We start from the raw sequence: 24,632 nt of genomic DNA on the forward strand, positions 1-24,632 counted from the left end.
TTGAAAAGAAAGAAAGACTTGCATTTCACAACCACTGGACATCCCAAAGCCAAGGACGTATATCTTTTTGAAAGGGCAGTCACAGCAAACTCCCGCAAACAGCAGTGTGATAATGACCAGATAAGCGGTTTTTAGTAATGTTAATTGAGGGATAAATATTAGCCAGGACACTGGGGCTAACTCCCCTGCTGACGAAGGGTCGTTGACCCGAAACGTTAACTCTGATTTTCTCTCCACAGATGCTGCCTGACCCACTGAGATTTCCAGCATTTTCTGTTTTTATTTCAGATTCCAGCATCCGCAGTATTTTGCTTTTGTATAACTCCCCTGCTCTTCTTTGAAATAGTGCCATGGGATCTTTTACATCTACCTGAGAGGGCAGATGTGGCCTCGGTTTAACGTCTCATCCGAAAGACGGCATCTCCAACAGTGCGGCGCTCCCTCAGCACTGCACTGGAGTGTCAGCCTAGATATTTGTGCTCAAGCCCCTGGAGTGGGACTTGAACCCACAACCTTCTGACTCAGAGGTGAGGGTGCTGCCCACTGAGCCAAAGATGACACATTATGGGCTGTTGGGTAGACCCATCTTTTTTGCACTTGATTTTCAAGTCAAGGGGTGCGAGTTTCAGAAACAATCCATTAAGACTAAACGATTCGTATTCAGTCTGCTCTGCGCTTGAATTGTAACTTTCATTCCACTCTGTGTCCATTTTCCCCGGTCTCTCCAGCTGCTATGGCATTGAATGGCAGCTTATCGCCTTCAGTGAGAGTGACAGAGAGCAAGTGCATCACGTGACTCTTTCTTCCAACACAGTGTGTGATAACATCATTGCACAACCTAGCGGAAATCAACAGTACCATTCTTCTCAATAAAAGCTTCTGAACCATTTGTTATTCTCGTCGAGATACATTAGAATGGGCTAGATTTTCGGTTTTTGGAAGTTTCACACCAAAATTACCATTTTCTCTGCGCTACTGTTTTTAGATCGAACTTTTGGCCTTATCGGTAAGGGAGGCGTTGCATGACGATTCACGGCGCAAACCGTAAGTTTCGGCAACTTTAGCCCGGGGTCGGGAGCGCTGCGAGAGAGGCCTTGGGAGGGGAGGAGAAACAAAAAAATAGAATTCCAAAAAACATTCCAGAAACATTCGCAATACCCTTATCTATCGAATCGCTGAAAAAAAATGTGAACATAAAAACTTTAACTGACCTTTTTTTTGCAGGTTTTCACACTTAGCGCTGCTGGCAGGGTTGCACCGACAGGTTTGACCTGTCGCTATTCTGGGCGCAGCGTACGGGTCGGGAGAGAGACGAAAGTACGGCGGTAACGCAATCTGCGCCGTTGCACATCGGCGCACCGCTCCCCGGCGGTACTTGGAGGCGTCGCCGCAAACAGGCACCCGGGGATCCCGCCGGCTGGGTTTTCGCCACAGAGGGTCAAATCACGGCGAAATCCTGCCGAAAATCCGGCCGAGAATCATGCTCAAGTGATGCCAGCAAAGGAGTCAGCCAACATTTGTGAGAAGGATTTGCATAAAGGTTTTTTTTAATTCAATCCTAAATTTGGAATTGCGTTTCCACTTCACAACAAAAGGCTACTTGGTTAAGATTTCCCTACAGAGCGAGATTATGAAGGGCGTTGGCTAATGTAATGCCACGGGGCAGATCTTTGTGCGATAGTGTAAAGCGCAGGATAGCGAGTCGGCAGCTCAGAACAGATGTCAAATGGCCGGCCGACTCGCTACCCACCCGTTTCACACTATCGTACAGAGTCAGCGCCTACCCCCATGTGTGAGAGAGTGAGAGGGATTGGGTGATTACTACTGGACCCATACACATCTGAGAGGCACTGCATATCTGTGTGTGTCTGAAAGCGCGACAGAGACAGAACAACACTCTAAACTGGGTCCATGGATTAGTAATATATGAATGATGAACACGGTCATCCGAAGTTCCTCTCTCTGTCATTCATGGGGAAGTGGGATCGGGGGGGGGAGGGGGTTGCGGGGGCGGTTGTGAAGGGAAAACAATTTATTTTAAATGTTAATGTCGTTGCTAAAATATCAGTGAGAGGAATTTCAAACCAACACCTTAAGCCTTTTGTACGCCAGTGTCCAGGGCAGTGCAGTTAAACTCAAGTATACGGGTACAGTAGCATAGTGGTTATGTTACTGGATTAGTAATCCAGAGGCCTGGGCTAATGAACCAGACAAGTGAATTCAAATCCCTCCACGACAACTGGGGAATTTAAATTCAATTAATTAAATAAATTGGGAATAAAAAGCTAATAGTGACCAGGGGCCCAAGTTTCCACATGATAAAAAACGGGCGCCCCTCCGAGCTGGGCGCCCCTTTTTCGCGCCTAAAACACCGCCGGAAAAAAAACGCGCGATTCTGGAGCGCTTTGCAGCTCCTTGTCTGTTTGGCGCGGCGCCCAGGGGGGCGGAGCCTACCACTCGCGCCGATTTTGTAAGTGGGAGGGGGCGGGTACCATTTAAATTAGTTTTGTTCCTGCCGGCAACCCTGCGCGTGCGCGTTGGAGCGTTCGCGCACGCGCAGTGTGAAGGAAACATTGGCACTCGGCCATTTTTGTAGTTCTTTGTAGCTGTTTAATTTTTGAAAATTTTTTAATAAAAGCACATTGCCATCAGCACATCAGCACTGAGGCTTCCTGCAGCCTTCTCACTGTCTCCTTCACCCCCCCCCCCGCGGGAACGAACGGGCACCTCCTCCCCCCCCACGGGAACGAACGGCTGCCTCAACTTGTGAGGCTTCCTGCAGCATTCTCCCTGGCTGAAGCACTTTCACACAGGTAGGAAGATGGTTTATTTAATCTTTTCTTTGCTTATACATGTTTATTCAGGTTGGATTTGTTTGTATAATATTTGTAGAAGTATAAATAAGGATTTATTATAGAATTTAATGACTTCCCTTCCCCCCCCCCCACCTCGTTCCCGACGCCTAATTTGTAACCTGCGCCTGATTTTTTAATGTGTGGACAAGGCTTTTTCAGTTCTACAAAAATCTTCACTTGCTCCATTCTAAGTTAGTTTGGAGTACGTTTTCACTGTGGAAACTTTGAAATCAGGTGTCAGTGGCCGGACACGCCCCCTTTTGAAGAAAAAATTCTGTTCCAAAGTGAAACTGTTCTACCTGACTAGAACTGCAGAAAAAAAAATGTGGAGAATTGCGATTTCTAAGATAGTCCGTTCTCCACCAGTTGCTCCTAAAAATCAGGCGCAAATCATGTGGAAACTTGAGCCCAATGAATCTACCTGAGTGTTGTTAAAAACTCATCTGGTTCACTAATGTTCTTTAGGGAAGGAAATCTTATGTCCTTACCGAGTCTGGCCCATATGTGACTCCAGACCCACAGCAATATGGTTGACTCTTAACTGCCCTCTAAAATGGTCCAGCAAGCCACTGGTTGGCTCACCACCACCTTCCCAAGGGCAATAAATGCTGGATGTTACCAGCTATGCCCACATCCTGTGAATAGAAAAAAAAAGTATATGTTTGGACATGTACATATGGGGGTCAGTCTGTGAGTGGAAAGAGGCAACAAAAGAGATGCTAAATAATTATAAATGTATTTATTTATACGTGAACTGGAGGTACTGCATGTTGGAGCACGTCGTTATATAGGTGTGAGAGACTGGGGTGGGTGGTGAAGTTCCTCTTTAAATGAAAAATAAGGAGAGTATCTGTTTTTCTCCATCATTATTGATCCACTAACCACATCACGGGGCCGGGAGCTGTAAAACTGGTGTGATTTTTTTTCACTGACTAGTAATTTTGGACAAAAACTTTGATTCACAAAGCAATTCTACTGCAGAGGCAATAACAAACGAGTCGATGTGTGTGCGGGCAGGTACTGGTGAGAACAGTTGTGCGTGCGAGAGAGCAGGATACCAGGCATTTAACACTGAGTCTATATATATATCTGAATGGGCATGACCACATGGTGCCTGGCATAGAACAAGGTTATGTCTGCAATAAGTTTTTCTCATTACAAAATTAGCTAAGAAGTAGGGATGAGGCTCAGATATTAAGCACGTTATCTCACGAGACTGGAAACCAACAGGGCAATCGACCTTTCACAAACAGAGATAGCCAATTACAATTAATGACTTCAACATAAATGAGATGATAAACCGAGCCAGGCTGAAAGGGCTCGAAACAAACAGATCACCAGGAATAGATGGTGTTCATCGCAGTGTTAAAGGAGACTAGTCTCGAAAGGAGTTTTTCCCTAAAGGAACATCAGGAGAAGTGTACAGTGGGCAGCCGATCAGATAGCGTCCATTTTACATTATCGGCCAAAGTGAAAATTATACCCAAAGAGTGAATGCTTTCCTGATGGAGCGCTGGAGGTGATCCATTTAAGAAATAATTAGATGCTGCGATTGGAGAGACTTTTTTTTCATTTGTTCCGGGATATGGGCATCGCTGGCAAGGCCGGCATTTATTACCCATCCCTAATTGCCCCTGAGAAGGTGGTGGTGAGCCGCCTTCTTGAACTCTAGGATTTTGACCCAACGACAATGATGGTGCATAACTTGGAAGGCAACGTGGAGGTGATGGTGTTCCCATGCGCCTGCTGCCCTTGTCCTTCTAGATGGTAGCGGTCGCGGGTTTGGGAGGCGTTGCTGAAGAAGCCTTGGCAAGTTGCTGCAGTGCATCTTGTAGATGGTACACACTGCAGCCACGGTACGTCGGTAGTGGAGGGAGTGAACATTTAAGGTGGTGGATGGGATGCCGATCAAGTGGGCTGCTTTGTCCTGGATGATGTCGAGCTTCTTGAGTGTTGTTGGAGCTGCACTTATCCAGGCAAGTGGTTGTCTGGTGATCTCGCAAACCACAAGAGAGTTGAATGGCTACTTAGAGGCTCAGCATCTTATGACCATGTCTGGCAGCACAAAAGGTCCTCCTGTTTGCAGTTACACTTGAAAGCATAGGACCAGAACAGTCCCCCTTGGCCACCTACATAGACAAGTGTCTTTCCTTGCTGATGACCTGGCCACTCTTCAGATGTGGTGACATAATTGTGGACAATCAAAAGCACAGGTGCAGCGTCGAGAATCCGGAACCCTCGGGACTGTGGCCGTTCCGGATTCCAGGCTTTTCCGGACTTTCGATCGTCTTTCTGACGTCACGAATCCAGAAACTGCCGAACCCAGGTTCGGGTATTTCCGGTTTTCGGAATGTCAGAAAGAGGGGGAGGGGCTCCCTGCCGAGGAGCTATTCCTGCGGGGAGCATGGGGAGCGGTGGTGGTCGCCGCCAAGGAGCTGTTCAGGCCGGCCAGCCCCGTTGAGGAGGAGGTGTTCGGACGGGCCGGCGAGGAGGGCCGGCGAGGAGGCCCCGAGATAGGGGCAGCGGCAGTAAGGAGGACGGCGGCGAGGTGAGGCCAGAGGTCGGGCGGCGGCCAGCCCGGAGGTCGGCAACTTCGGCGGGTCCGGATGCCGGAACACTTTACGGATTCCAGACGACCCTGCCATCGGTCAGTCCGGATTCCGGAACATTACGGGTTCCAGAACTCTTGACGCTGCCTCTGTATTTATTGTAGGTGGGAGAATCATGTTGAAAGAATCAACTACGTGGCTATCGTAGGGATATGAAGGTATGAAGCATCGTCATCGCCGTATGCGCCGGCCCCTTAACCTCCCGCAGGGGAAATTGCCCTGCGGGCCACGAAGCTGGCTGACATCCGCTTTCGGGGTGCTACTTAAAGGGCAGGGCGCCCTGCGATGCCATCTTTTCTGGATTGCCGACGCTCGGGTCAGCTCCAGGATGACGCCCTAGTGTGGTCCAGGCTGCCATCGTGCAGCCTGATGCTGCATTTTGCGTGCCAGGCTGCAGGCCCGGTCTCATGCTGCCATGGTGGCCTAGTGGAGGCCATCAGAGGCCGTCCCCTTTAAGCGAAGGGGAGGGGCGTTGAAGCGTGTCCGCGCTATGCGTAGCATGTGCGTAGCGCTTCAGTCACCGTCCCAGTAGCGCCTCGGGAACAGCCCCTAAAAGATGAGAAACACGCGAGGTCGCGCCCTACTTCCTTTGAGGGCGGAAAGCCCAATTCAGCAGTGGGGCTGAGAGTTTTGCTGGTTCCTGCCCCCAATCGGGGCACAGGACAATTTCGCCCCCTTAGCGTTTAACCCGACTCTCACCTTCAGTGACTGAGATCGTTTTCAGCACTCGCTCGTAATGCTGAGACATTGCCCAGTCCACAGTCTCAGTCACATATCTGGAACCAGGGAGAAGCACACACAGACAACGACAGAGCACTATCAACAGCAGCGGCAGTAGTAGCAGGGAGGAGGGACGGGAGTCAGCAAGAGCCACAGACACCGCTGGTACCTGGAAGGGATCCTTACCTGGGATAACTGAAATAGTTTTCAACGCTCTCAATACTCTGAATGTTCGAAGAGCTGAAACATTGCCTAGGCGTACAAATTCTGTTACATACCTGTAGAAGCAAACCACAGTTATTTGGAATAGGATCACAATTCATGATAATTTGTTTTATCTTTTTCCTATGCTGGTTTTACAAAGTATTGCAAAGGATTTACTTCCAGAAACAGGCCATTCAGCCCAACATGTCTGTGCCGGTGTTTATGCTCCACACGAGCCTCCTGCCACCCCTCTTCATCCAACGACATCAGCATGACCTTCTATTCCCTTCTCCCTCATGTGTTTATCTCCTTCTTAGGCAGTCCCTCGTATCGAGATGCCAAAAAGGGACGAGTTCACAGGTGTTTCAATGAAGGACCGAATATTCCAGATGCCGAACTACATCCTGAAGGGTGGAAGATGCCTGTGCGTGGATTTTTTTGACGTGTGGTGGCCGTTGCACACCAGCCACCACACGGGCTTGACAGAGCTAGGTCTTGGTCCAGTGGCAAGGGTTAACCAGGACGACTGGAGACCAAGCTGTGCTGCACAGACCGAGCGCGCAAACATATCGCAGTGTGGGCTGGCCCGTGCTGTCCTGGGCCCTCGCCTCTTCTGAGCCCCAAACTCATTTTTTAAAGATATTAAAGATATATATATAGCTTCTCCTTAAATGCATCTATGCTATTTGCCTCAATTACTCCTCGTGATCACGAGTTCCACATTCTAACCACTCTCTGGGTAAAGAAGTTTCTCCTGAATTCCCTATTGGATTTATTAGTGACTATCGCATTTATGGCCCTGGTATAGGTCTCTCCCCATATATGGAAATATCTCTCATTCTACCCGATCAAATCCTTTCATAATCTTGAAGCCCTCTATCAGGTCATCCCTCAGTCTTCTCCTCTCTAGAGAAAAGAGCCACAATCAGTTCAATCTTTCCTAATAGAGATAGCTTCTCAGTTCTGGTTACTGATGGAGGTAGATGCAAGGTGACCCCTTGGGAGGGATAGGAATTGATTCAGATGTTTAGGCGATGATCATGATTTTAATTTGACACTTATTAAAATGACTGTAAGGAGGATTGCTCTCTACATTTTCCTATTAAGTTAGTCATCATCAACATCCTCTCATCATATTCTCTTTTTCCCTAATGGATCGGATGAAGTTAATGATCGGTAGATATGCCTCTCTCATGAATGAACTGGAGTCCAGAGGGTGAAGATGATTCCACGTGTCAGGAACTTAAGTGATGAGGAAAGATTGAGGAAGTTGGGCTATTTGGACCAGACAGCCTGACTCAGTAATGGAATATGGATGGGTAGACCTATCACTGGAGCAAAGACTGTTCTCCAGATATCCCAATGGGCCAATACCCGAATTGGTAGGATGCTCCTAGCTGGACAAACAGTGGTCTGCTGCTTGGCTTTAGCTGGTTAAATGACAGCAGCAACTTAGCACATACTTGAGGGGTCTCTAAGGCTTGGCTCTACCAGCCTGCGCCTAAACTCTCTTTTCTTGAGTCAGTGGGATACGCACCAATGGGGAGAGGGTGTACTGAGTAAATAGAAATGCCCCAGGTGTAAGCTTGTCCTGTAGTTTAAAGACGGCCAAACATGGTGTTGGGCATGACTGACCAAAAAAATGCACTATGGGAAAGGGGCAAATTCGAGGTGGCCCACTGACATTTTTCAGAATCATACACGGGGCCTGGCAAAGCTGCTAATTTGTCCACTGGGTCAGAGGGTTCAAATATTACGGGACAGATGTTACAAATCAGAAAGTTGAGAATAAGAAAAGGACTTTGGCAAAATGTTTTCACCCAGTGGGTAATAGAGTATCAGGGCAAGTTATTCCTTTAAAAATATAAATGGATCCAAAAGGCATTGAGATACATATCTGGAAAGAACAGGAGTTGGTAGAATCATCATCATCATAGGCAGTCCCTCGGAATCGAGGAAGACTTGCTTCCACTCCTGAAGTGAGTTCGTTGGTGGCTGAACAACCCAAGACGAGAGCCACAGTCCCTGTCACAGGTGGGACAGATAGTCATTGAGGGAAGGGGTGGGTGGGACTGGTTTGCCGCATGCTCTTTCCGCTGCCTGCGCTTGATTTCAGCATGCTCTCGGCTTTGAGACTCGAGTTGCTCAGCGCCCTCCCGGATGTACTTTCTCCATTTAGGGCGGTCTTTGGCCAGGGACTCCCAGGTGTCAGTGGGGATGTTGCACTTTATCAGGGAGGCTTTGAGGGTGTCCTTGTAACATTTCCGCTGCCCACCTTTGGCTCGTTTACCGTGAAGCAGCTTCGCATCGAGCACTTGCTTTGGGTGTCTTGTGTCTGGCATGCGAACTATGTGGCCTGCCCAGTGAAGCTGATCGAGTGTGGCCGAATACATTAAGAAGGTGAGTAGATGGGGTTGGATCTATTAAAATGGGACAGGCTTGATGGGCTTAATGACCTGTCACATTCACAAAAATCCTTAACGTCTAAAATGATGACAAAGGTTAACAGTATGTACATCTCTATTAAGAATCTACATAAGCGGGGTCCTTGTGCATGAAACACGAAAAGTGAGTATGCAGGTACAGCAAGTAAGCAGGAAGGCAAATGGAATGTTGGCCTTTATTGTAAGGGGGAGTATGAAAGCAGAGAAGTCCTGCTGCAACTGTACAGGGTATTGGTGAGGTCACACCTGGAGTACTGCGTACAGTTCTGGTCACCGTATTTAAGAAAGGATATACTTGCATTGGAGGCAGTTCAGAGAAGGTTCACTCGGTTGATTCTGGAGATAAGGGGGTTGACTTATGAAGATAGGTTGAGTGGGTTGGGCCTCTACTCATTGGAGTTCAGAAGAATGAGAGTTGATCTTATCGAAACATAAAAGATAATGAGAGGGCTGGACAAGATGGATGCAGAGAGGATATTTCCACTCATAGGGGAAACTGAAACTAGGGGGCATAGAAACATAGAAACATAGAAATAGGTGCAGGAGTAGGCCTTTCGGCCCTTTGAGCCTGCACCACCATTCAATAAGATCATGGCTGATCCTTCACCTCAGTACCCCTTTCCTGCTTTCTCTCCATACCCCTTGATCCCTTTAGCTGTAAGGGCCATATCTAACTCCCCCTTGAATACATCCAATGAACTGACATCAACAACTCTCTGCGGCAGGGAATTCCACAGGTTAACAACTCTCTGAGTGAAGAAGTTTCTCCTCATCTCAGTCCTAAATGGCCTACCCCTTATCCTAAGACTGTGTCCCCTGGTTCTGGACTTCCCCAACATCGGGAACATTCTTCCCGCATCTAACCTGTCCAGTCCCATAATGATTAGTGATGCCTCAATTTCTCAGAATAAGGGGCCGCCCATTTAAAACTGAGATGAGGAGGAATTTCTTCTCTCAGAGTGTTGCAAATCTATGGAATTCTCTGCCCCAGAGAGCTGGGTCATTGAATTTATTTAAGGTGGAGATAGACAGATTTTTGAGCGATAAAGGAATAAAAGGTTATGGGGAGAGGGCAGGGAAGTGGAACTGAGTCAATGATCAGATCAGCCATGATCTTATTAAATGGCGGAGCAGGCTCGAGGGGCCGTATGGCCTACTCCTGCTCCTATTTCTTATGTTCTTATGTAATCCTCTTAAATGCATCTATATTATTCGCTTCAACCACTTCCTGTGGTAGCGAGTTCCACCTTCTCACCACTCTTCGGGTAACTCGAACTAATGAAAACGTAAGCTTTTGCAACAACAACAAAAACAACAATGTGTGTTTATATAGCGCCTTTAACAGAGTAAAACGTCCCAAGATGCTGCACGAGTGTTATAAGACAAAGATTTGACTCTGAGCCACATAAGGAGAAATTGGTCAAAAAGGTAGGTTTTAAGGAGCGTCTTAAAGGAGGAAAGAGAGGGAGAGAGGTTGAGGCAGGGAATTCCAGAGCTTGAGGCCGAAGCAACAGAAGGCACGGCCACCAATGGTTGAGCGATTATAACCAGGGGATGCTCAAGAGGGCAGAATTAGAGGAGTGCAGACATATCGTTCGGGCTGTGGGGCCGGAGGAGATTACAGAGATAGGGATGGGCGAGCTAATGGAGTGATTTGTAAATAAAGATGAGAAATTTGAAATTGAGGCATCACTAATCATTATGGACAATACCTGTTAAAAAGTGAGATGGACACTAAAACCTGCTTGCAACCCGGCAGAAACGTTTAAGGATTAAGGACCGCTGTGTTTTATCGATGAAAACCCAGTCATAGTGACATCTAATAAAGATCACACATGAATGGGAAAAATAATAATGGGGAGCTTTATTACATGAAGGCAAAATGAATAGAATAGGAAACCCAATCAACTTTGGGCAGCAAGATCACATGATGGCCTTATAAGAACATAAGAATTAGGAGCAGGAGTCGGCCATTCGGCCCCTCGAGCCTGCTCCGCCATTCAATAAGATCATGGCTGATCCTCTACCTCAACTCCATTTTCCTGCATTATCCCCTTATCCCTTGGTTCCCTTAAACTCCAAAAATCAATCTCAGCCTTGAATACACTCTACCCCAGAGAGCATCCTTAGCTCTCTGGGGTAGAGAATTCCAAAGATTTGCTACCTTCTGAGCGAAGCAATTTCTCCTCATCTCAGTCCTAAATGGCCGACCCCTTATCCTGAGACTGTGCCCCCTAGTTCTACACTCTCCAGCCAGGGGAAACATCCTCTCACCATCTACCCTGTCAATCCCCCTCAGAATCTTATCAGTTTCAATTAGATCACCTTTCATTTTTCTAAACTCCAGAGACTATAGGCCCAATCTACTCAATCTCTCCTCATAGGACAATGTATCTTCAAATAATAAGTCAAACTGCATATATCCAAATGTTTGGAAGCAATGCAGGCTGGGAGTGTTTCTGGATGTAGCAGCATGTTCAGTTTGAAATAATAATCAAAACAATAAGTAACCCTGTGGATTACCCTCTATTATAAATCTACTAATCGCCCTGTGCGAGATGGTACTGTATTGCATTTTATGTCTGCTTTTCCCCCTTTTTTTTGGTTCAATTGCTCTTGTCCTTACTATCAGATACTGTCCAATTGTACTTAAACTGCTCGCTCCATGCAAGAGCTGCCCAAAGCCTGTCCGAGACGGAACTATTGATGGACAATGAGTGGTGGGTTATTTATGATGGGTCACGTTCATGTTCTGGTGTCAGAAGCGACTCAATGTAATTTCTCGAGAACACTCAGGAACGTTTTATTATGTTCCAAGACATGGTTAACTCCTAATCCGAGACACCGGAAAAGCTTACTATTCCTGTTTAAAAATGCAAACAATCTCTATCCTGTACTGACGAGATTAAATTCCACTTATTATTATTAGTTTTCCCCCCCCCCGCAAATGTTGTCCTTGCTTCATGCTGCTTTATGGTCTTGACCACACTCGATCAGCTCCGTTGGGCGGGCCACATTGTTGGCATGCCTGACATAAGACTCTCAAAGCAAGCGCTCTACTTGGAACTCCTACAATGCAAGCGAGCCCCAGGTGGGCAGAGGAAACATTTCAAGGACACCCTCAAAGCCTCCTTGATAAAGTGCAACATCCCCACCGACACCTGGGAATCCCTGGGCAGAGACCGCCCTTAAGTGGGGGAAGTGCATCCGGGAGGGCGCTGAGCACCTCGAGTCTCGTCGCCAAGAGCATGCAGAAATCAAGCGCAGGCAGCGGAAAGAACGTGCGGCAAACCAGATTCCCCACCCACCCTTTCCTTCAGCCACTGTCTGTCCCACCTGTGACAGAGACTGTAATTCCCGTATTGGACTGTACAGCCACCTGAGAACTCACTTTTGGAGTGGAAGCAAGACTTCCTCGATTTCGAGGGACTGCCTATGATGATGATATATGGTCCTATTGCTACTGGCAAAGGATCTGGCAGCTCATCCCAGTGTGACCCTTGAGGGTATCAGCAGGCTATTCGTCGCTGGGATTACAACTGCACGCACTCCGTCTTTTCGCCCAAGCAGTGGGAACTAGATAGTGATCAGGAGCAGGAACCACGCCTGCATTCTTCCTGTTCCTAACCCAGGGGCACTACAACCAATTGTTACACCTCCACTGGGATCTGTGAAGCCGGTACAGACACAAACCTGGGACCATCCTGGTCTGCCTCGCTCACCACACGTTACAGTTAGGTGATGAACCATTAGGTGAACTTCTACATTTTGTTAGAATTGGCAGAGCAGGTGCGGCTCGCCTCCAGCCACCTCCTGTAATAGGCTATCAGGCTACATTCTGAACGTTATCCTAAGCAAGATTCAGGCTGCTTCGAACAGGGAGATTGGATTTAGAATCGAACTGGAAGAACAGACATTAAGGGGCAGGTGGGGCCCCATTTAGGACTTTTTCCCATAAATCTATTTTCCCCCCCGGGTCAATTTTCCTTGTCCTTACTATCAGATACCATCCAACTTATATATTTGAACCTTGAGTGTAAACTTCGCTCGCTTAGCGCCCCTGGAATGGGTCAGAACACATGCGCTAAAGGGCCCGGAGCCGCGAGCGCTGGCATTCGCGCCACTCGGCTCATTCGGTGTGCCGGTGGCATTGACCAGTACAGCCGGGGAGCGTCGGGCCGGTGTGCAACGCCCATGATTTCGACAGCGATTCGATATTAGGTTGTAAGCGGCACCTGTAGTGCCCCCTGGTGACAGCGCCTTTGAAAGCTGGTGTGCAAAGCTGTCCATGGGCGCTACGGGAAGTAACGATTGGAAAATGTAAGTTCGTTTAATATTTCACTGATTTATTTTTGCGATTCACCTGTATTTGGGGGAGGGCGGGGGGGTGGCGTAATTTATCAGGAATGTTTTTTGTTTTTTGTCCTGATTTTCTTTTTCAAAGGAGACCTCTCTTTAGGGCGCTCCGAGGCCTGCTCTTTAGCTCGGGATTTTCAGTTGCTCACCCGGCCTAGCATCCTGAGAGAGGTGTGAACCGTTTCCCTTAGCGCTCCGCTCTGCTCCGCTCTCAGGGCCCAGCAACCGAATTTTTTGGCTGCCACCACAAACCATTTCACAGCACAAAATTTACCGTCCCACCGCCATTAGAGCCCTAAGTAGCCTCCAACCAAATTTCCACCCCTGAGTGCTGTGTCTGTCATCCATTTGGTCGCCTTGCCAAGTGGCACCTAACTCAAAACTCATATCAATTGCCCCAGAAACTCCTTACTGATAAAAAAAAATGCCTGGTAGGATTGGTTTTAAGATGCGTCTCATTGGCTGATTTGAGTGGCCACTACGAATCAGCAAACCAATGAAGATTAGAGCACCGGGACCCATCAGCTGATCTCAGGTATATCATCATCATCATAGGCGATCCCTCGGAATCGAGGAGGGCTTGCTTCCACTACCAAAGTAAGTTTTTTGATGGCTGAATAGTCCGATACGAGAGCCACAGACCCTGTTACAGGTGGGACAGACATTCGTCGAGGGAAGGAATCGGTAGAGCTGGTTTGTCACGCGCTTCTTCTGCTGCCTGCGCCTGGCCTCTTCATGCTCCTTGCGTCGAGCCTCAAAGAGCTCAACGCCCCCCCAGATGGACTTTCTCCACCTCGGGCGGTCTGCGGCCAGGGTCTCCCAGGTGTCGGTGGTGATGTCACACTTTACCAGGGAGGCTTTGAAGGTGCCCTTATAACGTTTCCGCTGTCCTCCTTTGGCTTGTTTACCATGAAGGAGCTCCGCATAAAGCATTTGCTTAGGGAGTCTCGTATCTAGCATGCTTACTATGTGGCCTGCCCAGCGAAGCTGATCGAGTGTGGTCAGTGCTTCAATGCTGGGGATGTTGGCCTGGTCGAGGACACTGATGTTGGTGCGCCTGTCCTCCCAGGGGATTTTCAGGATCTTGCGGAGACATCGTTGGTGATATATCTCCAGCGACTTGAGGTGCCTTCTGTACATCGTCCATGCCTCAGACCCATACAGGAGGGCGGGTATTACTACAGCCCTGTAGACCATGAGTTTGGTGGTAGATTTGAGGGACTGGTCTTTAAACACTCTTTTCCGCAGGCGGCCGAAGGAGGCTAAGCGGCTCTGCCGGGCTCCATAGAAACGCACCTCAGTCTCGAGGCTGATAGCACTGCCCGTTCTTACTTCTGGTTCCCAGAGAGTCAAATTAACCCTAGTACCTCAATTTAGGGGATGCGTTTTAACATTAACAAATGTTGGACACCAACTGTCTTGTCCACTGCACTTAGTTGGGAAAAGTGTATTTTGTTGGTAGCCAAAACGCAATTGCATTAATGGATTTGCTGGACTGCACAGTATAGACATATCCACACAATGTGGCATATATTATGAACAAAACAAAACAAAACACTGAACTCCTTTAGGTTCTTGAAATCACCACACCAACTGTAGAAATGTTCAACGCTCACGTCAAGATTCTCAATAGCGAGCAGCATCCTTTAGTTTAACCAAGAACTAGCTCTGTTCTGTCATCATAGGCAGTCCCTCGGAATCGAGGAAGACTTGCTTCCACTCTTTACATGAGTTCTCAGGTGGCTGAACAGTCCACTACAAGAACCACAGTCCCTGTCGCAGGTGGGACAGATAGTCGTTGAGGGAAGGGGTGGGTGGGACAGGTTTGCCACACGCTCCTTCCGCTGCCTGCACTTGATTTCTGCATGCTCTCGGTGGCGAGACTCGAGGTGTTCAGCGCCCTCCCGGATGCACTTCCTCCACTTAGGGCGGTCTTTGGTCAGGGACCCCCAGGTGTCAGTGGGGATGTTGCATTTTTTCAGGGAGGCTTTGAGGGTGTCCTTGTTCTGTGGGCAGATGACCACTCTCGTGCATTTTGAGAATGTCCTGACTTATTTTACCAATACACACAATTCCCAGAGGGAAGAATTTCAATTCCTCTCTTGGAGCCAAACACAAATCAAAGTCTTGAAAGGGTGGGGGGAGGGGGCGGGGGTTGGAGGAACAATATTCAGTCTCTTGTTTTTTCACCCAACCATCACAAATCATTTGAAAATTCAAATAGCTCCATTGGGGAAATCATATATGGTCTGCATTTTCCCCTTTTCTGCGGAAAATACGCCAGGGTTTGATTCAATTGTCCGCATGCATGGAGCACCATCTTTACATTGTAACGACTCTACTGCAAGTTGATTTCAACCAGTCACAAACTCCTAACTTTCTGCTCAAAAGAAATATTTAAAAACTATTGAAAATGTCACCGAGAAGTGCTTATTTTTAGAAGTGGGGCAAGGCAAATTCGAAAAATCAGACATAAGAACATAAGAACATAAGAAATAGGAACAGGAGTAGGCCATACAGCCCCTCGAGCCTGCTCCGCCATTTAATAAGATCATGGCTGATCTGATCATGGACTCAGCTCCACTTCCCTGCCCGCTCCCCATAACCCCTTATCCCCTTATCGATTAAGAAACCATCTATTTCTGTCTTAAATTTATTCAATGTCCCAGCTTCCACAGCTCTCTGAGGCAGAAAATTCCACAGATTTACAATCCTCAGAGAGAAGAAATTGCTCCTCATCTCTGTTTTAAATGGGCGGCCCCTTATTCTAAGATCGTGCCCTCTAGTTCTAGTCTCCCTCATCAGTGGAAACATCCTCTCTGCATCCACCCTGTCAGGCCCCCTCATAATTTTATACGTCTCGATAAGATCACCTCTCATTCTTCTGAATTCTAATGAGTAGAGAGACAGAGAGAGCAACGCCCGGGCAGACAGAAAGCAATATTATATCATTAAGCAAAGCTACCTCACACGACATGGTCCGAACTAAGATCTAGAGATTCCACTTGGAACAATACAAGCAGGAGGAGGAAATAAAAGTACATAAATCCATATTAATTTTTACTTACGCCAATACAATAACACTGAAATCCAACCAATTCCATGGATCTCGAAGGAAGGTGAATCCATCAATGCAGAATCCTCTTGCCAGTATTTTTATCATTGATTCAAAAGTGTAAATGCCAGTGAAAGTGTACCTGGTAAAGTGTTTGGAAATAAACAATGTTAGCTGTTGCTGAAGAGATTGAGGTGTGGTCAGCTCTTTCATCACATGAGCCACCTTGCAGGGTTCCTCTGGATAGAAAATGGCAAAGAGTGAGGTGATGAAGCAGCTATGATTGTCAGCCTTACAATGATTGCAAGCTTCAATACATTTTCTCGATGAATTGGTGGTCGTCAAGTCAGGAATGGACAACATTTCACACCATACCAAAGAGCATATCTTCTGACAAATCAATGAAAGGGATGAGAATATGAAGCATTCAGTATTATCCTAGCTGGTATTGAGTGATTGTACGCCATACCTCTCAACTATCTAAAACGAGGCTCACATTCCAATCATTCTTGATGTCATTACTCTTGTTCTCTTCCACTTTAGTTCAGAGAATGGTACACACACCGTTACTATGAAACCATCTCCAATATGGCTGCTTAATTAATCGACCACATCATGGCAAAAAAACCACACGTGCAGACAAGACCATCAGAATTTTGAGGAACAGGAAGAGGTCATTATGCCCAATAAGCCCCTCCCTTCTTGATAAATCAATCCCATCTCCCTAGATTGTCAGCACACACCTCAATCCCTGCTCTCTCCAGAAATGCATCGGACTTCTTTTTAAAAGTTTCCTGCTGAATTTTTTTTTAAATTATTCGTTCATGGGATGTTGGGCGTCGCTGGCAAGGCCAGCAGTTATTGCCCATCCCTAATTGCCTTGCTAGTGGCCATCTCAGAGGGCAGTTAAGAGACAACCACTTTGCTGTGGGTCTGGAGTCACATATAGGCCAGTCCAGGTAAGGACAGCAGATTTCCTTCCCGAGGACCAGATGGGTTTTTCCAACAATCTGATAGTTTCATGGTCACTGATAGTGGCTTATTTCAGATTTATTCCCTTGAATTTAAATTCCCCAGCTGCCGTGGTGGGATTTTAACTCATGTCTCTGGCTCATTAGTCCAGGCCTCTGGATTACTAGTCCAGTAACATAACCACTATGCTACCGCTCCCAAGATTCTATTACCCTTTGGGTGAAAATGTACCACCAGACTTTTCTTCTTGGTCCTAATTTGTACATCTGTAGTGTTATTATACTACAGAATGCCTTTGACCAATTAGATCACTCCAAATGACCTCAAATTAAAACATTCCCATCACATAACTCTGTTACTACCCAGGACACCCCTCCCCAACAAAGTGCTCTGCAATGTGGGGCAGTTAAGAGGTTGAGATAAAAGCTGGAATAAAAAGCTGCAATCAGTATTGGTGACCATGAAACTATCAGGTTGTCTTAAAAACCCATGTGTTGCAATACTGCACTTTAGTGAAGGAAATCTGCCATCCTTACCCGGTCTGGCCTATATGTGACTCCAGGCCGACAGCAATGTGGCTGATTCTTAACTTGCCTCTGAAATGGCTTGAGCAGAGGTGAAGCAGTACTGAGGCTGAAATAGGCCCAAGGCTGGAGTCATAGGGTCGCAGGAACAGGAGAAGGCCGTTCCGCCCCTCGAGCCTGTTCCGCCATTCAATTAGATCATGGCTGACCTGTATCCTAACTCCATCCACCCGCCTTGATTTCGTAACCCATGCCTAACTCTATCAATCTCAGTTTTGAAATTTTCAATTGATTCCCCTCCCCCCCCAGCCTCAACATCTCTGGGGTGAGTTGGGTCAATGCTAATGCGGGTGGGCCCCAGGTGGGTCCAAGTTCTGAGCTGCATGTTCAAGTCCAGACCTGAGCCAAGGACTCAAAAGCAATGATATGGGATTGGCAATGAGTATGGATGATAAATCAGCTGACTATTTATCCTTCCCGTGACCTTGAAAACATTTGTTTTTGCTGATTAAGCACTCCAAATCATTTTTGTAATATTAAAAATGCTTTCCAAAATAACCTCGCAGTCATAAGTTTTCTTATCCTCTATGGCTGGTAGATTTTCGATACCAGCAGCATAAAAGCTTTTGGTTATCCATCCGTGGTTCATAGAAACATAGAAACATAGAAAATAGGTGCAGGAGTAGGCCATTCGGCCCTTCGAGCTGCACCGCCATTCAATGAGTTCATGGCTGAACATGATCATTATCTTAGTGTCATTTTTGACGAAACTATGTCGGTAAAGTTGACGACACAAATATATATCCTCTTGGCAGCAGGGCTGGAGCAATTCTGTTTAAATTGAAGCACCAGTCTTGTGTGAGAACCGTGTATTGCTCTACAACTCAATGACTCCTTTAATAGTCGTGGGATCTGTTTTATTCCATATAATAAATGAGAGCCCTCACAAGATAGGCACCTTCTGAAGGGTAGAGGAGAGCTAAGCCTCCCCGTCTCTTTAACGTCAAATCAGAATCGTCTGCATCAGGTGAAATTTGAGCCCGGCCTCCATTTCATGAGCGGGTCTCTCTTGGTTGCTTTCTAATTTCTTAGGTTAAATATGTACCAGGTTCTGAAGGCCTCGAGTTGAGAGATATGTTCTGGACTCTTTCCAAGGATACGAAATGACACCCGGGGTTCATTTCATGCTGAGTATCAATGAACCCCTTCTTTTCAGAGAAAAAAATAATTTGTAAAAGTCCTTTGGTGGTGAGCAGGTACATAGTATTCAGGCCTCTTCATTAAAGGAAGAAAGGAAAATTGGCTGTTTGCAATTGTCCAACATTCAGTATTAGCCCCCAAAGGCCTTTTTAATAATACAAGCATTATCATTTGATTTTATCAACGTAGAATTTGTACAAATGCTCACCCTGTTGCTATAATCAAGCAGCAATTATAATGGATGTTAACAATGTAACGTAGAATTACATTTACCGAGCGTTTCTGTCCCATCTGTAATTATTAAATTAAAGGCCTTTTATGGGCAGTTCCTTTAATGAAAATTCAGGAAAAGAGCAAACCTTTTGTTTTGCAATGAAGTAAAACTTTTGTTGCATCATGATTTCGGTTGGATGCAGCATGAGCGTATGTGGGTAGCAAATTATGAACTGGGTATACTTAAAATATTAACTTACTTGCCAACTGGGGCTCACAGGGCAAGATACACCTGTCAACGCATTTCATCAGGACAGATAAGGGCACAGTTCAAAGGTCAACAGTTCAAGGTTTAAGGCATTTGGGCAGTAGCAAGAGAAAAAGAGCAGAGTTTAAAAAAATGTCTATTTACAGAAAGCATTGCAGTACACTGGAAAGGTGTGCGGTTTCATACTCACTCAACATTCTTTGTCCATGGGGCAGGATCAGACATGGTCATGAACACACAGTTGGTCAAAATAGTGCACATAATAAAGATATTGAACAATGTAAAATAAGAGTCAAGGAGAAATCTTACAATACTTGCCCACACAACACTCATTACCTTTCAACAAGATTTTTAAAGTAAGAAAGTAGAGAGATTTCTTACAGTTTTTCACTTATCTAGTTAATTTAATTGAAAGAAAGACTTGGATTTATATAGCGCCTTTCATGACCACCGGACATCTCAAAGCGCTTTACAGCCAATAAAGTACTTTTGGAGTGTAGACACTGTTGTGATGTGGGAAACGCATCAGCCAATTTGCGCACAAGCAAGCTCTCACAAACAGCAATGTGATAATGACCAGATAATCTGTTTTTATTATGTTGATTGAGGGATAAATATTGGCCAGCACACCAGGGATAACTCCTCTGCTCTTCTTTAAAATATTGCCATGGGATCTTTTATGTCCATTTGAGAGAGCAGACAGGGCATTGGTTTAATATCTCATCTGAAAGACAGCACCTCCAACAGTACAGCACTCCCTAGGTACTGCACTGGAGTGTCAGCCAAGATTTTTGTGCTCAAGTTCCTGGAGTGGGACTTGAACCTGCAACCTTCTGACTCAGAGGCAAGACAGTGCTACCCACTGAGCCACAGCTGACACCTTAATTGGGTAGTTAGCTGGTATGATCCCAACTGGCAAGCTCAGGGTTTAGGAATTTCATTATTGGTTTTCCCATCATATGCGCGTTCATCCAATTGGGATGGGGGACACTGATGGGCTCCCGTGTCACCAAGAAACATTCCCAAATTGAAAAGGATTCCTGACACTGACCAATGGCTTTGAACAGGCATTTCCATGTATGCCTTAGAACTCCCACTCTATGTGGTAATTGGTAGTATCATAGAAAATTACAGAACAGAAGGAGGTAATTTGGCCCATTGTACCTGTGCTGGTTACATAAGAACATAATAGGAGCAGGAGTAGGCCATACGGCCCCTCGAGCCTGCTCTGCCATTTAATACGATCATGACTGATCCGATCATGGACTCAGGTCCACTTCCCTGCCCGCTCCCCATAACACCTTATTCCCTTATCGGTCTTAAATTTATTCAATGACCCAGCTTCCACAGCTCTCTGAGGCAGCACATTCCACAGATTTACAAATCTCAGAGAAGAAATTCCTCCTCATCTCAGCTTTAAATGGGCGGCCCCTTATTCTAAGATTATGCCCCCTAGTTCTAGTCTCCCCTACCAGTGGAAACATCCTCTCTGCATCCACCTTGTCAAGCCCCCTCATAATCTTATATGTTTCGATAAGATCACCTCTCATTCTTCTGAATTTCAATGAGTAGAGGCCCAAACTACTCAACCTTTCCTCATAAGTCAACCCTCTCATCCCCGGAATCAACCTAGTGAACCTTCTCTGAACTGCCTCCAAAGCAAGTATCTTTTCGTAAATATGGAAACCAAAACTGCACGCAGCATTCCAGGTGTGGCCTCACCAATACCCTGTATAACTGTAGCAAGACTTCCCTGCTTTTATACTCCATCCCCTTTGCAATAAAGGCCAAGATTCCATTGGCCTTCCTAATCACTTACTGTACCTGCATACTATCCTTTTGTGTTTCATGCACCAGGACACCCAGGCCCCGCTGTACTGCGGCACTTTGCAATTTTTCTCCATTTAAATAATAACTTGCTCTGTGATTTTTTTCTGCCGAAGTGCATAACCTCACACTTTCCAACATTATACTCCATCTCTTTGAAAGAGCTATCCAATTAATCCCACTCCCCCTGCTCTTTCCCCATAGTCCTGCAATGTTTTCCCCATTCAATTATTTATCCAATTCCCTTTTGAAATTTACAATTTAATCTGCTTCCACCCACCCTTTCCAGAAAATAGTACAAAAAATTCTTATCTCACTGGCTCTTTTGCCAATTACCTTGAATCTGTGTCCTTTGGTTACTGCCCCTTCTGCCAATGGAAACAGCTTCTCCCTATTTACTCTTATCAAAACTCTTCAAGATTTTTGAACACCTCTATTAAATTTCCCTTTAACCGTCTCTGCTCTAAAGGAGAACAACCCCAGCTTCTCCAGTCTCTCCATATAACTAAAGTTCTTCATCCCTTGTACCATTCTGGTAAATCTCCTCATCAAGCACCTGACATCCCATGTTTTTCGGGGTAGATGTTTGGTTAATGTTTTTCAAAAACAGGTGCAAATGGGACCTAAGTTTGTACTCAAACTGTTACCAGCTACACTGTTCTCCTTTTGCAGTTTTTTTATTCATTTCTTATGTCCCTTCTCCTTCATAATAATAAAAAGAGATTATTGATATTACCGTATTTGCTGGCCACAATTTAAACTTCAACCATTCTCACTTCTGGAATGGTTATGAATAATTCAAATATAGGCCAGCCTGCCCGAATTTAAATGGATTTTTCTTTCGGCTAAACAATGTGTCCGTTATTGAAACAAAGGTGGCACTGGGACTGTTCGTCAACAATTCCTGCTGTTCGTGCAGTGATTTGCAGCCAATGGAAGCTAAGATCGAGCGGGATGTAAAAGGGGCGTCTGACCTGATCCCACCCTGTTCCTGCTGGGTGGGGTTATAGTTAGATCATGAATTAATGTATTGATGAGAACGTAAAAGGCTTTACATGAACCCGCACAGGCAGGGGACCTCGGGCATTGTAAGCAGGTGCCTGTGGTCATGGAGACTGTCATACTAGGGACGCTATGGTTTCTGAGAAGGTGTCTCTTTATTGTGATATGGAAGCACGGTTGTGTGGGCTGATAGCCTGGGCACCTGTGGAGTTTGCAATGTTAGCATTTCTCGCTGAGAGCTGGACCTATCTAGCCACACAACAGGGGAGGCACCACGGCACAGGCAGGATTTCTTTTGAAGGATGGGCGTTTGGAGATGGTCGGGGAGGTGGGGATGGTGGTGGAGGGGGGGGGAGTGGTGGTGGGGGGGGTGGGAATGGGGGTGGGGGGATAGGGGGGGGGGAGTGGTGATGGAGGGGATGGGAATGGGGGTGGAGGAGGGGGTGGGGGGATGGGGGAGGGGTGTTGGTGCTGGAGGGGGGGCCGCGGGTGGCTGGGATAGGGGTGGGGGGGAGTGGTGGTGGAGGGGGTGGGGGGGATGGGGGGGGTGGTGGTGAAGGGAGGTGGTGGGGGGGGTTGGGGATGGTGGGGGAGGGGTGGTGGTGTTGGAGGGGGGGCCGCGAGTGGCTGGGATAGGGGTGGGGGGGAGGGGGGAATAGGCTGCCAGAGAGCTGAGTTCTATGCATCAATTTGGGTGCACACTTTGGACTCATTTGCACCTGTTTTTTTTTGCGTGCAAGTGCAATTGAGAGCATTTCTCTGAGGTTCATAATGTTACTTTCTTCTATCTTGAAGCATCTTAAGAAACAATCCAAATCGTAGCTTTCAAAGGGGAATTGGATAAATACGTGAAGGAAAACAAATTAGCAGGGCTATGGGGGGAAAGTGTGTGTATGGGGGGGGGAGTTGTGGACTAGTTGAAGCGCTCTTGCAGAGAGCCAGCATGGGCTCGACAGGCCAAAGGGCCTCTGACAATGCTGTAATCATTCTATCATTCTAAATGCCCCCCTGAAATGCCATTGGGGAAAATCAAACATCACTCTGCCGGTGAGCAGGCCCTGAGATCTGCAGTCCAGAGTATAACTCTGGTTTTATCACCTGCATTGCACACTGCTATGTGTGTGATAAGGCTGTAGAGACACTGCGAGCACTATCATTCCAGTGACTGTAGTTTTAACTGCAGTCTCAGAGAAATGAAGGCAGACAATTGTCTGGAGTAATATTAGCCAAAGAAAGGGGGGGTTTTGCAAAAAAAAAGATAAATGAAAATGGAATCAGGCTTGTGGCTAGTTATCAGTATAATATCATGGGGTAAGAGTTTGCCCCGTGGGGGCTCCCCGTGCGGAAGCTCTGGGAGTGGGAACCTTGGGTCCGGGAGCCGCCTCTCACTCAATGTTCGCCCAATGTCCGTCCAGGCTGGCGGGGGAGTGTCTGAAGCTCGCTCCCCGGGAAGGCCAGGCTGGCGGGGGAGTGTCTGAAGCTCGCTCCCCGGGAAGGCCAGTCTGGCGGGGGAGTGTCTGAAGCTCGCTCCCCGGGAAGGCCAGTCTGGCGGGGGAGTGTCTGAAGCTCGCTCCCCGGGAAGGCCAGGCTGGCGGGGGAGTGTCTGAAGCTCGCTCCCCGGGAAGGCCAGTCTGGCGGGGGAGTGTCTGAAGCTCGCTCCCCGGGAAGGCCAGGCTGAGACTCCGAGCACAGACCGGCTCCTGACCTCTTGCTTCGGCAGCTGAGAAGGTCAGGGCCCACCAATGCTCGCTCTGCCCAGGCTGTTCCCCGGCGCTCACAGGCACCCGCCGTCCGATTAGCAGCTCTTGACCTGACATGGAAACTCATGACAGCGACAACGTGAAATGTGATTCAGGGAAGTCAGCGAGGTGTCAAAGCTGGCTTCACTTTAGCCCTCCCCGCTGTCTCACAAGTGCTGCAATTCCCTCCGCTGCACCCTGCCCAGAGAGCCAGGGGCTGAGAAACACTCAGGGCTAAAACATACCTCCCCCTCCCAATCTGACAGACCTTTCTCCCAATTCTCACCCACCTCCCATTTCCACCCACCTCCCCCTCCCCATTTCCACCAACCTCACTCCCTCAATCTCACCCACCTCTCCCTCCCCATCCCACTATCCTCTCTTGTGTCTCTCCCCATTCCCGCCAACCTCTCTCCTCCCTCCCCCATTCCTACCGTCCTCTCTCTCCCCAATCACACCGACCTCTCTCCTCCCTCTGCAGTCCCACCAATCTCTCACTCCCTATTCCCATTGACCTCTAATCCCATTCCCACTGACCTCTCTCCTCTTCCCCCATTCCCACTGACCTCTCTCTTCCACCCCCATTCCCACCAACCTGTTATCTGCCTTTACCACCTCTCCCCATTCCCACCGACCTCTCTCCA

The 24,632-nt window shown here is 47.2% G+C and overlaps 1 protein-coding gene across 5 annotated transcripts in view; it reads right to left on the bottom strand.

Moving 5' to 3' along the window:
• The window catches only part of scn5lab (sodium channel, voltage gated, type V-like, alpha b), a 473,466-nt gene that overhangs the window by 344,004 nt on the left and 104,830 nt on the right, over positions 1-24,632 (bottom strand). For all 5 annotated transcript variants that reach the window (XM_070881666.1, XM_070881669.1, XM_070881665.1 and 2 more), the window contains 3 exons: positions 19,611-19,698; positions 16,257-16,385; positions 6,371-6,462 (listed from right to left, as the gene is read on the bottom strand). In XM_070881666.1, the coding sequence (XP_070737767.1) occupies positions 6,371-6,462; positions 16,257-16,385; positions 19,611-19,698 (309 nt within the window). The remainder of the gene's footprint in view (positions 1-6,370; positions 6,463-16,256; positions 16,386-19,610; positions 19,699-24,632) is intronic.

This window comes from Pristiophorus japonicus, chromosome 5 (assembly GCF_044704955.1).
Source record: "Pristiophorus japonicus isolate sPriJap1 chromosome 5, sPriJap1.hap1, whole genome shotgun sequence".
Taxonomy (NCBI): Eukaryota; Metazoa; Chordata; class Chondrichthyes; family Pristiophoridae; genus Pristiophorus; species Pristiophorus japonicus.